Below are 15,272 nucleotides of genomic sequence, written 5' to 3'. Positions count from 1 at the left end.
TGAGACAGGCTGAACATTACAGCAGCAGGAAAAAGGAGCCTTTTCTGGCGGCTCAGGAAGCGTGAAACCACCTGGTGAGTGTGGGAATGATACAGATGAATAAACCCTGAGTTTGAAAATTTTAATCTCTGGGAAACATCTGTCCTTTGAGATGGAGAGAGCGCAACATAAGTGAGCGTTGCTGACTCATTCACTCCCTCGTCACACATACAGGCTCTTTTCTCATCACCTTTTGTTTTTGCACAGTTCACCATTTTTTTTCATCTATCCCCATCTGAGAATGTGCATTTGTGTTCATTCAAGTGATAGCTGGGTATACAAAATTCCTCATCCCGGTCAGAGAGCAATGCAATAGGACAATAACAGATTTGCCTGGAATTTTAAAACACAGCTGTGAGTGGGAGGTCTACTTTTCAACAATTTCATGCCCACATAATTTCACAGGATTGCAATCTTTAGAAGAAAATGAAACAAGCAGACCCGTTAACTAATTTTGAAACAACTGTTTGGTCTATTCTTTTCATTTTTTTCTAAATCAAAAATATCTATGAATGGGAAATTTATCATAACTCAGACTATCTATCCATCCATTATCTGAGCTACTTTTCCACACGTGGGTCGCGGGGTGTGCTGGAGCCTATCCCAGGTATCTTTGGGCAGTAGGCTGTTGGACTGTTTGCCAGCCAATCGCAAGGCACTCAAAGACGAACAACCGTACACACTCACAATCACACCTTTTTAGAACGTGGGAGGAAACCGTAGTACCCGGAGAAAACCTACACATGCACGGGGAGAACATGCAAACTCCTCACAGGAAGGGTGGAATCGAACCCCCCACCTCTGTACTGTGAGGCCATCACGCCCACCGTGCCTCTTAATTCAGACTAATTTACTACTAATTTCACATGGTGATAAACGATGCGACAAATGATGCACATGAACAACACAGAAAACACCAGCAGCAAAAAACATCTCTCTAAAAAAAAACTAAAAAACTAATTAACACCATAAATTATACCAAGACCAAAGTGTAAAAAAATCCAACTTTGAACCTTTCATGCAAATTGGATGATCTGACATGAATAACTATGACACAAATTACACCGTAAGTGGCATTAGCATCCTGTGCTGACAGCGTTATGGAACTAAATCAAACTCCCAATGTAAAATAAGAAGTATGACAATGTGATTTACATAAAATTATTTCTGTTTATAAGCAGACTGAGACTCTTGTATCTGGCAGGCTGTGAGTAATTACTGCCAAGCACATGTGAAGGAGAACACATTTCATCATCAGTGTGTGAGCATGTAAGTGTGCGTGTGTGTGTCTGTTCAACAAATGGCACGTGTGTGTCACATTTGTATGCAAGAATCTTTTCATAGTTTGAATTAAGAGAATGGAAAAAAGAATTTCGTCACTAAGTGTCCAAAACACAAAATGTCCAAAAGCAAAACTGCCTCTGTTGTCCTTTCCTGTCCTGTAACATTGAAGCAATAAATGAAATACATTCTCAATTCTAGATTGTTTTAGGTTACAAAACATGTAAACACAATGCAACAGGAGTTCTTGAGGAATTTGTTGGAAAATTTTCAATTAAGGTTTCATTTTAACAGAGCTTCATAGTGATTTGCCAGCAAAAAAATTGCACTCTCTAACCTTGGATCCAATAGCACTCTGGGTCCACCAGTGCCATTTTTGAGACCATTTGAACCCTTTAAGCTGTGGGGTGTCAAACTCATTTTTGTTGCTTGCCACAGAGTAGTTCCGGTTTGCCTCCGAGGGCCATTAGGACTGTGTTACAGCATGTAAATGTTAGATTGCCATTATATTGTGACAAAAATGCAACTCATTTTGAAGTCAGAAGTCAAGGATAATTATTTTTCATTTTACTGTAAAAAAGTTGGTTGGTGATAAAACATGCTTGCAGTATGTCAACATTATTGACGTACGTGATTTTCTTTGACAGGCCACATAAAATGATGCGGCGAGCTGGAACTGGACCCCAGGCCTTGAGTTCGTTTCAGTGACACTTTTGGTACTAAATTCAAGCTCCACAAAGACTGTGAAATGCCTCTGTCTCTTCTCCTGAGTACCATTGACTTTCTTACTCACCACTTGAATGCTACGGTTAACAAGACATTAAGCACATTTATTACCAGGAAGTGTATGTTCTCTGAAAAATTATTTCAGCGAGGATCAGCAAACGGTTTGGCAAGAATCATCTAATGAACTAAGCACCATCATTCACGTCAAGACTTCTGACCTGACATGGCACTATTGACCTTGTGGTTAATGAGGTGATTTGGCTCATGTCTCACCCGTTTGGGATGGCAGATTGCCCGTCTGATCCTGGTTGTGTTTTATTGTGTCAGTGGTGACCTCCAGAAGTTGACAGAAAACAAATAGTGAAATGATAAAATTATTTTCACTCAGACAGATTGAGAAGTTTAAAACATTTCCTTTCTTATTTTAATTAATGATTTCAATATTTTTGTTCCCCCAAAGGAAATTATATCATCATTAATTGAAAAATGTATGCATGCTATTACTTTGGGGCTGCAATAAATCTGCTCTGTTTAATCCTACAGAACATATTTCTGAGCTGCATTGTCACTTGACGTTGATAATGGCTTCATATTACAGGACCGAATGTTCTGTGAGCCACCGTGTCGGCAGAGATACTCAGACAGATGGCTGAGGAAAAAACACTCTGGCGCCCTGTCTCCTTCCATACACACACAGCGGTATATGCGTAATACCTCTGAGGGTTACAAGCATGCCACATCTGCTCAAGTGTGGAGGTCCATGTCCAGCGGACAATTGATCAAGTGCACTTACACAAATTGTTAAGATCAAAGAAAAAGCCAAATGAAATTAATTAACTTATATCATACTATATCAACTTATAGCAATAGAAATAATAATAATAATAATAATAATAATAATAATAATAATTAACTACCACTGAAAGATCATAATCAAATGTATTAAATTACTTAATTAGGGCATAATTAAGTAATTGAGGAAGCTCAACATAGAGTTATTTGAAAACAGTATTATAATTGAGATTTAAAGGTTACAAAAAAATCACACATTTAAAAAAGAAGACTTTAAAGGTATTGTTACATGCGATATAATGGGCATAATATTATTGTTATTGAAATTTTATTAGTATTGTCCAATGCCTTCTAGTCATGAGAGAACTGTTACCCACCTCTTGGCGGGATTGGTTGAGACAGCTGTGTGCCAGAAATCATGGTGAAGTCTTATCTTTTTGTGTTTAATGCTCTGTGATGAGCCCAGTCCAAAACTGTAAGCTATTGCATGTCACAGTGTAGTAAGTGAACAAGCTGTGAAATGAGAATACTTTCAACATCCCACTGATCTGGCAAGAGCACAGTATCACCACTTGGATGAAGACACGCGAGGACACACACAGACACGCATGTACACACACACACACACACAAGCTCACGCACACGAACTCATCCACTTTACAGTGTGTTTCTTATCTGTTACTCCAAATAGTTCCCTTGACCCTGGGGGTAAAATCAGAGGTGTAATATTGGCACAAAACCCAGAACAGACCATCTTTCACTTCCCACAATCAGATAGCATAGCCAAAATGTATTTCATTGGTTCTTCTACTAAGAAATACAAATACCAATAATTATATGTAATAATAATAATAATAATAATAATATCAATCAATGCTATTACTTCTAGAAAAAAAAGGTAGTGAGTGTAGCGCGGTCATTTGTTTGACAAGTATGGAAACAGAATATTTCTGTTTGAAAATTAACAGTGAAGGACAAAATAATCTGTTTGTAAGTGCAATATATTATGTAAGTATGAGAGGGCCAGCCCTTGAGATGGAAGTGAAAAAAAAAGACTCAGGTGGGCTTGTGTAAACATAAGTGGTGGCGTCGACCCACATACAGTGTAAACCACAAAAAAATCATTAACTGATCATCCATCCATCCATTATCTGCCGATTATCCGGGGTCGGGTGGTGGAGGCAACAGCTTAAGCAGAGAAACCCAGTCTTCCCTCTAACAACCCCTGTCTCTCGTTTCTCTGGTTCTTTTGAACTATAACTTTCTTGAAACTGTACTGCAAAAGTCCCTGGGAAATTGTCAAATGTGTTGTAGTGTTTGCAGATTTTGATCTGTATACAGTGAAAGCAAGAAGCGAAAAATCATTGGTGATTCGCCTGCTGCTTTAAGTCTCCTGCGCACTCCAATTGGTCGACTTATAGAAATATACTCGAAAATGATTGATAATGTTGATCGGTTGTATTATGAATGCAATATCGGACGTACCTGTTGCCCAAATTCTATCTGTCCAAAATGACGGAACAAGCACATTTTCAGTGTCAATTTTTCACAATGCCCTTCACTCGTTTTCATCTTCATGAATTTGAATGCTCCACTGAATCTAATCAGAACATCTGCACCACGCTGTGTACTGTATATTTTGCAAGGAAATGTCAAGGTTGTTGCCATTTAAGTGATGTGTGTGCATGGTATGAACTCAACCTTAATTTGAATAAAGATGGGTGATGTGTGTTGGCTCGCTGCTGCAGAAATGATGCATTCCATGTAAAGTCCAGAGATGACTCCCACCACGTCATGCATGAATGGCATTTTTTTATTTATTTATTTATATTTTTTGGACAGGTGAAAAGTAAGGACAGAAGTGTTTTAAAAGGACGAGGACAGACAAGAAAGAACGACGATTATTTTGGGAATACGACTGGACGATGATGGACGGGTGTCCAGATCATAGATGGACCGGAAAAATTTATTAAAATGCCCATCTCTGGTAATGTTCAAGTATATATACACAAATGTATTTAGACCCGTGGCCATTACACCAACAAAAACGTGAAAATAAGCGACAACATTCAGCACAACAGTTCTATGAGTTCATCACATTAGAACAAAAAAGGGTCCAAAAAGTCTTGGTATGTTGAAGAATTAAGATTCAAAAGGAACTAATGCGTGTCGTCAGCCAGACCCGTCGTCACAGGTAGGCCATAAGGGGTCGGCCTTGTGCGCCAAGATGTTAGTGGCACCCCCATTTGAGGCACAGATTTCTATAAATAACTTTTTTTTTTTTTTAGTTCTTATTTAATTTTCTCATAATAGCTTTTTTGTGTTGTGAAATATGAATATTGAGGTTCTTATCATTAAGAAATTTAAAATGCAAAGAAAGAGTGATGAGATTTTTATTTGCCTGATGGCTGGTCTTATCTGTGACACCCAATCACGGCCTGACTGAAATTAATATTCCGTATGCAGGTGTATCGCACAAATACGTCAATGTTTGCGTGTGAATGTTCTGCACAGTGTGGCATTGTGGAATGTGGGAAGACACATTTGTAAAATATGTCTTTATAAAGGACACTGAGGTAGACTGGCACTTGGGTCAGCAGTCTAAAACCCAACGTAATCCAAAAAATAATAATAACCTTACGTTGCTTATATGTCAGAGAACTGCAATTACTCGTCACCAATATGTAATCTACTTTTGCTCATATCAACCTCAGGAGCTATATTTTGTATTTTATGGAATTAAGCGTTTCTCTCGTTGAGTGACATGAGCTTTCTAATGAGCGCCTCTATGGAGAGGAAACTAGTCATAAACCAGCGATAAAATTGGTAATATTGGAGCGATCGTTCTAATATTTTCAGACTGATGTGTGCATAAGTAAAGATGTCAGCATAAATTTTGGTTTCTATTGGTCACAATATTTGGACATTAGGCGACATTTAGTTTCCTACATAATGTGTTTAGACTAGTCACAGTACTACAAATGAGGAGAGACATGAAATCAGAAATGAAAAAAAAAAAGAAATTACAATCGATTTACTATTCCTTTTTACGTTTTTAATTTCTGCAGCACACACACAGCACGATCAATGGGAAATATCCGCATATATTGGACGCCATATTGGATGTCCATTGTATTTTTCATAAAATTGGCAAATAGCATTCATAAAATTGAGTTAGAATGACATAATCAAAAGCAATGATTCGGTATTAAACCAGTGAGATCTTGCTTGATACATCACCAAGGAGCATAAGAATGAGGCATCTTCACAATTAGCTTTACTTTGCCACATTCAACACAGCTGCGCCGTCTACGTCCTCAAGATGGCGTCTATGTCAATGTGTTGTAAATGTAAAATCAAATTTGCCAGCGAATGTCGTAAAGGGCGTCATTCATGTTCTGTTGGCTGGGAGCGGCAGTGCTACACGAATATATCCAAATATATGGTGCAAAGTACTGTCTGTACGATTTTGATAATAATTCATAACAATGACTCCTTGCCCCTTCACTCTGACATCTCTTCTTTCATGCCGGCGTGTGTGATGTAGATCCAATAAAGAAAAATATAGCGGATGGATTAATATTCCTTTGAGAACATCTGTATAAGCGGGGTTGTATAAGCAGAAACTTCCCCCAAACAATTGTGCCATAAATATGGCAACTTTACTTGAATATTTAATAAATAAGATCGCTGGCATTTGATCTGAGAAGGCAAACCAACGACATGTAAATACACAATCACCTGCCAACAGCTGCTTCCCCACCACACTCCCTGCTCTAATATGAGATTAGAACATGCAATCAACCCTCCCGTCGCACCATATGTCCACTTCACTTTACTGCCGGAGTGTGGGCTTGTCGCACCTGTTCAGTAGGCCGCACTGTTGATAAATTGAATCAGTTGCAAGATTAGAAGTATTCTGAGAGGGATGGTCACCCCAAGCAGTCAGCCATTCATTAGTACTTTATTAGCATCTCTCGGTCTGAGCTATCCCATGCAAAATTCATGTACCTGTCCCTCACTCTCGCACCCCAAAGAACGCCGGCAAGGCCCCGATGATTGCAATGAATATGCGTTGTAATCACTCCGACAATAGAGAGGTGTGAAAAGGAGTGAAACCAATGTGTGTGTATTTTTTATTCATTTTTTCTTAATTATGAAAAAAAAAACAAGAATGTAAGAAGAGATCAGGCAGTCAGAAAAAAATTAATAAAAAAAACACAAGTGAGTGCAAGTGAAAGTATTATTGACAGAATTCTTTCACAAACATTGAAAGGAGCTCTTTGACTCACCTGATTTAAAACTACCCATAAAAAGATTTACAGGGGAAGTCAACCCAAAATATTATTTGCAATAAAATGAACAATTACGGCTCACATGTTGTTTGAGGCTGAGCCATGTTCTGTTGTGAGCTGAGCCCTGGCCAACTGTGATGTCATTTTCAGTTGACAGCAAGCCACTCAATGGCCGTCCCCTCAGACAGAAATGGGTGGATTTTACTGCTTAACTCATATTCCGAAAATGCAATATTAATCAGAATGCGGCGTTTAGACTAGTGGGCCTAGATATAGAACATATTCTTGAAAGACATTTTTCGGGTAGACTTCCCCTTTAACTGTACAGTCAATGTTCCAAGAAACATTTTTAATATGATTTATATAATCAGAGCTATCAATTCTAAATGATGACAAGTGAAGTGATACAGTCTTTGATACATCACAATGTTTGACATTCAGGGACAACAAAATCATATGACTCATGAACTGAGAATGTGCAACCTTCATGGGATGGATGGTGAGCCACAATAAGAAAACCAAGAATTTCACTTACAGTTCAGTGAAGATGCGTAGCGCGGAAAACACGGAGGACAGCATAGTGTTTTTCCACAGAATTGGCCTGAAAGACATTTACATTGATTGGTTGTTGAATTGCAGATTCACTTAATTCCGATATTTCTTTGTCTTCCTGCTAACGCAATTCACAGAATTATGGAGTAGAAAAGTCTCAATTGTGCCCGAGAGTCAAAAAGCCAAAAATGCAAGAGATCTCCTGTACTAGATTTTCAATTAACAATGTTTGTACCGAGGTCATCAACAAGAAGTCCATGTCCTCGCAATATTATTTTCTTATTTTGAAAAAACATATGCCGTTGCCCTCATCTCATGAACAACATTACAGCAAATGTTATTTCTGGGAATGCGTCCATTTTTGTTGTGATGCTATGTTTTCAGTATGCCGCAGTAATGTTAGAAAACCACTGACCGTTGATATAGGCCAAATTAATGTTGACATGAAATTAAAAAGTCGCAGTGGTGCTGCATAATTTTCTTCATGGGAGTCAAACGCCAGTCCTCGAGGGCTCCGTCTCTCCTGGCTGCAACACACCCAATCCAAATGAGTAGGATACTTATCAGGCTTCTTCAGAGCTTGCTGATGAGCTGATCATTTGAATCAGGTGGGTTGCAGAGAGAGATTGAAAGCATGCAGGAAAGCAGCCCCACAGGACTGGATCTTGACACGCCTGATGTACAGCATTTACCTGATTGTATTACCAAATAAGTCATCCAAACCTTAGATTAGTAATAGCCAAATCTTCTGAGGTAAATTCATTTACTCTTTTAAACACCGCTTTTTAAAGTACCCCCAAATCCATAATTAAAAAAAATTGAAGCAATGAGTCTGTATGTAGTATGATTAGTATCTACTGTCTTTTTCACCATGATCTTCTCTGTGTGTCAGAGCTCACTGCCATCGTGTTCCATTTCCCCTAAACACAATAGTTAATTCCTCTAATCGCACAGAATATTCATGACAAAGTAAAAAACATTTGAGTGTTAATATCCTCAAAGCAAATATCCTTTTGTATGGTTCATTATGCATTTAACAGCCTGGGACCGAGCTACCCAGTCTTCATCAGCATAATGTATTGTGTTTTACTCACCGCACTAAGAAAACATAAATGTGTGAAAAAGATTTAAACTCAAAACAGATGCAACCCAAATTGCTGACCAAATTAGGCTCACTATTCATACTAGATTTTTCTTTATTATTATTATTTGTGGCTTTTTTCAGAAAGATGCCAAGCCACATTCTCCACAACATCATGGCTTTATAGTGAAAGAGTGTGAGTATTCGACTGGCCGTCCAGCAGTCCAGGCCTGTCTCAAATTGAAAATATGCTGTGCTATGTAGTACAAAATATGACAATTTCAGACATCACTCTTATGCTTGTTCATGTTGCATATCCACAAATCCTGAAGAAACAAAGACAAAAATATGATGAACTATGGTTGATCACAAGACAGAGCACCTTCGTCAACCCCCAAACACCGCCGGCAATACAAATACAGCGGATATAAAAACTCTTGCTTCAGACAACACATTTGCATAACAACAAAGCAAACGTCAATGTTATACAAGGTTAATGAAGCACTTCGCTATGTGAAGCCTACAATATCGACACATGTTTATTCACGTCACCCGTTTTCACAATTGACAGCTGTGACAGTCCCAAGCGTGTCTCTGGTGTTTGGCTGAAATGGAGTCACAAGACATCTGGACTGGCAAAGAGAGAAAGAACACAAATGATAATAAGTGTTCTTTAACACATGCATAACATCGGGTGGGGGCTGTCGGATGTTTGTGTTGCTAGGGTTACAAATAAGGAGAATATTGTTAAAAAGCATTTACCAATATCATATTCATCGATGGGAATGTTTTAATTGGCTGGTTTACGTACAATGCAATGAATATTGGGAGGGAGGACTCACAGAAATCAACAGAAATTAATTTTATTGATCGCTTGAATAATTTTACAATCGAAATTTACTGCTCTTTCGTTTCAATATTATTAAAGAACTTTTATTCATTTTTCACCCACACACATTGAGGCGGCAGTGGCTCATGAGGTCGAATGGGCCATCCAAAAACTGAAGGGTTGGCTGTTCAAATCCCGCTCTGTCCGACAAACGTGTCATCGTGTCCTTTACCAGGACACTTCACCCCACCGTGCCTCCAGTGTCACTCACACTGGTGTACGGTTGGGTGTGACTGTTTGGTGGTGGTCGGAAGGGCCATAGACACATACTGCCAGCCACGCTTCCTTCAGCCTTCCCCCGGGCAGCTGTGGCTACAAAATGTATTTTACCACCAACAAAGTGTGAATGTATGAGAGCATGAATTATGTATCCACTCTGAAGCGTCCTTGAGTGTCTAAAAAGCGCTATATAAAATTGATGCATTATTATCTCTAGTATGGGCAGGGGATTTACGCCATTTACGTCAAGCATACAACATGCATCATGGCTGTGAAGAAGAGGAGATTTTTAAGACGAAGCAATGCGTTAGTTTGTGTGGGAACACCTCGGATTTTGCGAGAAAGGAGATGGTCATGACAAGACAGTTGTCGTATAAAGCCTTAGCAAATGCTAAGTGAGATATAGCGGAAAAAACGACAATTTGTAGACGCAGCTTGACCGTTGCAGCGTGCACAAAATAGTGGTTCAGCCTTGTTTATTTAAAAACATGATCATAAATCTCCTTGCACTCAAAAGTTATTGCGTATAAACATTTTGCACACTAATTAGTTTGTATTGTAGCAAGTATTTAGTTAATGCTGTATCAACATCATTTTATGACAACTAAAATGCAAAGTGAGTGGGCTCTGTCAGAAGAATGAGTTTGGCTACCAGTGAGCAGAGACAGTAAATGAAGATGAAAAACAAGTATTAAGTGGGAAAAGACCACAAAATCAACAGAATATTTCCAAAACCACAGTTGAAACCAGTTCACAGTCAACAACAACCCAAGAATACTGCAAATCGCTTCCAAGCAAAAATGGGCCCTATCCCAACCCGAGAGCTCATGGCTTAGCTCCTACACGGGTGTCCTTTGGTTTATGGGTTAATTCGACTAATGTTCAAAAGCGCAAATGTCCAGTGAGAAGGTTTGAATGGCGGCAGCGCTACCAGAACATGGGATCAGTTTAAAAAGTGGACTGACAAATTGTGTCCTTGGTCTCCTGTCCTTTATTCATAGCTCACAATCCTTAGGATTGAGTCCCAAACCACAGTACCAGGCCAGGTAGTAATTTTTGGAAATGTGCACATAAACAGGTCTCCAGACCCCCGCCCCCCAAATAAACCCCGATCTGGTTCTGCAGCTGTCGCTCCTTGGCTTCTCTCCCACACAACGGAAGAAAGTGAAGCTAAGGCAGTTTATACAGTGCCGAGCTGACTGGTGATTGGATAATTAAAATGATGTGTTAAAGTGTGTTCGTGCACTGGTGAAAAGGTGTGTTCGTGTGTGTGTGCGTGCGTTGGGGGGGCTGTCATTGGGGCAAAAATTAGAATTTATCACCCTGACTACAGTGTGCACATTTTTGTACACAAATTGCATGGAAATGTAACAGAGCATGCATGGTGATGTTTTTTAAAAAAGAATATGTAAGCCTTAATTTAATGTGAAAATATATGAGATTAATGCTTTTTTGTTCCACAAAACATCATTTTGAATATTGTTCAGATATATGAATCACTTCACAAAAGAATTTGTTTCGATGTTTTTAATCCTTAAAAAGAATAAGCGTATTCTGATAATAAAGTGAGTTTGTGTATAAAAACAGTACCAGCTTGTTTTGGTGCAGTTTGTTTAGGCTAGACTATTAAGAGATGAAATCTTGTTCTGATATCGATGTTGTTTTTTTGCATTTCGGAATCAGTAACGCTGAGTTGGTTTTAAAATAAAATCCAATGTAACGGCTTTTAATTGCATCTATTTAAAGTTACCTTTAACGATTATAGATTCATTTACAAAAAAAAGCCCTGCATGTCATTTTTGTGCTAGTTAGACAAAATAAAATTGGTTCCTCAGCTCATTACATGCCGAAAAGATCCTTCTCAAACTAAATCTCATTTGACCTCTGAATTGATGACACCAAAGAGGGGAATTAGAAGATGAAAACTGTGAGTTTATTGCCTATGTTAACTGCAAGTAACTGACAATAAATTGCTTGCCATGATGGAGCTCCCTGCTCTACTAACAGCCAGCTCAACAGTTCAGTCGAGATTAAGTTTGATCACCCTCATCTCGCCTTTATCCTCGTCTCACTTTGCCTGCCTCCCATTTTCATATCTATTCTCTGCCATGTGTTGTTGCCATTGTTTATTGTTGTTATTATCGTTTATTTCAACAGCTAACTTTGTCTCTCACTTTCATGAGACAGGACCACCACCTCAAAACAGGGTAAATTGGAGTTAAAAAAATGTTGCTATTTAAAATTTAAAAATTCTTTAACTTTGCTACACATACTGTACACGGTTTTCATTTGACGACAACAGGAACAGGATTGAATGCTGGTGCGGCGATACCTTATGTGTATCAAAAACGTTCACCATACAGGCAAATGACACAGTAAAGTACAATATGAGCAAAGTTTGACACTTGAAAAAGCAACAATGTGACAAAAGAAGAAGGGATAAGGAAATAGATGGATGAAGGAAAGGTGGTGAGGCGGTGATGGACGCACTGACATTTACTACCCATTAACATGGTCCACAGAGTGTGTTCTCTCTATGCCCATAGGCACCACTGCTTCTGGCTTTTTTTAAGCACTGGAGCGGAATATAGGCCTGCTGTGACTAGGCACATATTTATTTACAGAGGAACCTTAGGTAACACATACAAGCATTTCAAGAATTTGAAGCACTGCCTGGGGCAAGTTTTTGATCTCTCGGCCAAATCAGGGATGACAGCACATGCTTGAATGGCTGTAAGGTCAGATAAAATGTGAGCAGCAATGCAATCTTTGTATGTACATGCGCCTTCCTGTGATAGGCATAAGGAGATTAAAAATGTCCAAGTTAAGTAAAGATTGGAGTGGAAGATTACATGGATTTGGAGTCAATACGTGGATGTGTTGCTCCAGCGGTCCAGCATAAAAGGCCACGATTCACGGTCATTTATATGCCTAAAGCATCTTGAAATCAACCAAACTTCAAATACAAATAAACAGACGTCCAATTGCCGTATGCATCTCGTGAACGTAGTACATCTCATTTGCAAGTAGCATGCGTTCCTGTTTCCATATATGCCGTTTATTTATCCTCCTGTATTTATATTCCTGTTTATTGATTTAATCTTTTCAATTAGTTAACATGCTTAGCTCTATTCGGTGATTATGAAACACATGGAACATATTTACAATGTAATTTCATCCTGACAGTTACTTGATGGATCTGTTTTAGTTATCAAAAGGAAAAGTTTGTGTTCAGATTCCTGACACAAGTGGAAGAAAAATGGATGAAAAATGATGATTCCAAACTCAATTTTGCATTTTTTGTTGCTGCTATTTACATATCACATTACTCCTTGCCACTCAACATTAAGTTCACTTGTAGGACGAGAGACCTTTTTAATACTGTACATTGGTATATTGTATATTAGTTAGCGTGATGAGAAAAAAAAGAACAGTTTGGTGGAGGTCCAAGTCAATGTGGCTCCCTGGACAAGATTCTTCTATGGCACCCCTCCCTCTCTGTTGGTGATTTTTGTACACTTAATAAAAAATAATAATAATGATAATAATAATAATAATTGTTTTATGATAAACAAAACTGATAAATATTGTCTCTTATGCTCTTTAGTTTTTTTTATGAGCATATTAGATTGGATACTTGAGTGTCATGCTGATTGTTAATTTACTGCATCCAACTAGGATTAAAACCCTGACATATAAAGAGAAAAGAGAAATAGCATTAGAGCATTAATAGCAGGAAAAAAATGTTTACCAAGCTGTCAGACGAACATGCTATTAACAAATGCTAAATATGTACATTTGGCAAACATAAAGTACACTCAGTAAAATACTGTTAAACTACAAATTGTGTTTTCACATTTGAGTGCCGGAGAGCAGATATGAGAGAGGGAAGTTTGCGGCGTTGTGGGAGGAATCACAGCCGACTTCAGTCATTGTCAATCAAAGCAGCTCCTGTCATTTTCTTTAAATGCGCTTCGTAGTCACTCACTAGAGTCTTGAATTGGCCACTTGGAGACTGCCCTCATCCCAATCGTGACTGTGTTCAATGACTTAATTTCTATAATGATTCAGAAGGTTTGATGGCTGCTGTTCACATCTATGAATGAAATACTTCTGACATTGACCACACTTTTGTGTGGAGCTTGTTATCTATTTGTCTGCGCCCCAATCAAATACACCAAACTCACGTTAGCCTCGCTGTCTTTTCTGCAGTGGCACTTAGTCATGGTCTGAGCAGGTATAACCTTTGATTATCTCTCTGCCACCAAATAGTCACACTGTCATCTCCAATGACTCTCCGTATCTGTACCGGCAAGACTAACTTGATGGGGGCTGGTCTGCCAAATTGACGAACACATGCAGGCGATCATTTGGCCCGACGGGAGATGCATTGTCTATGGAAATAGACCGTACCCGAGTCTATGAGTCTGTTCAACATTATACACAACATACTGTAAATTAAGCATGAAATTACAAAATGCTTTACCTGTTGTACAGCACATATGATTTTGCTTTTAATCCACTATGTATAAATTAAAAATGTCAATGCAGTAGTTGCCGTGTACCACACTTTCGCAGATGCTTTCATTTGGTGAACTTGACGTATATTTCACATTCCAGTAGTCATCAGCCTCCTTCCCCACTCACTTCAGTGCCCTGACAAGCATGTCTCTTGCCTCCACCTCCCCGCTGTGAATGATCTACATATTTGATAACCTAGTGTGTGATTGCGTTCACATGCCAAGCTTGCTTGTCTGATCCACTGAATGTACTGCAGTGGAAAAGCAACTTCTCTCTCTCTCTTTCTCTCCATATATATGTATATATATATATATATATATATATATATATATATATATATATATATGTGTATATATGTATATATATCTGCATATATATATAATTTATTTATTTATTTATTTTCTGGGTAAGCGTTCTCCCACATGTTCGCATGTTCGTCTGCGTGTGTTCGGAGGACACAGCCTACGTTTCATGCAATTTGATTTATTGCGATTGAGGTGATTATATGGAGCATTTGCACCCGATTTGGTCATTCGGATTAATTTGAACTGGAATACATGTCTCCATCTTAACCCTCGTTATGACAGGCAGAAGAATGAAATGCAATAGCATTTCATTTTCAATTTAGACGACAGAATGTACATAGTGCAAATCATACGTCACATTTTTGTTTCTTGGTATGCCAAATACATGCTTGTAATGTCAGGGAGAGAATGATTTGACCATGATGTGGATTTCCTATAGTCTCTTTTGTACATGAGTCTTGCAGCTGCCACGATGAAAACGTGGTTATTCACCAACAACACGAGCGTATTTTGGCTTGTATCTTACGCTGTCATACTGGCATTTGCTCCCGTGTATTTGGAACAACAACACA

At 38.6% G+C, this 15,272-nt stretch overlaps 1 protein-coding gene across 3 annotated transcripts in view; it reads right to left on the bottom strand.

The window, feature by feature from the left end:
• The window catches only part of sphkap (SPHK1 interactor, AKAP domain containing), an 89,288-nt gene that overhangs the window by 42,777 nt on the left and 31,239 nt on the right, over positions 1 to 15,272 (bottom strand). For all 3 annotated transcript variants that reach the window (XM_088300542.1, XM_088300544.1, XM_088300547.1), the window contains exon 2: positions 7,669 to 7,734. In XM_088300542.1, coding sequence (XP_088156668.1) covers positions 7,669 to 7,712 — 44 coding nt within the window. In that variant the 5' untranslated portion in view covers positions 7,713 to 7,734. The remainder of the gene's footprint in view (positions 1 to 7,668; positions 7,735 to 15,272) is intronic.

The sequence above is a fragment of the Idiotropiscis lumnitzeri genome, chromosome 7 (assembly GCF_059441095.1).
Source record: "Idiotropiscis lumnitzeri isolate Australia: NSW breed Sydney's pygmy pipehorse chromosome 7, RoL_Ilum_1.0, whole genome shotgun sequence".
Taxonomy (NCBI): Eukaryota; Metazoa; Chordata; class Actinopteri; order Syngnathiformes; family Syngnathidae; genus Idiotropiscis; species Idiotropiscis lumnitzeri.
The sequence above is the reverse complement of the archived record's forward strand: the minus strand, read 5'-3'. Positions and strand labels throughout refer to the sequence as shown.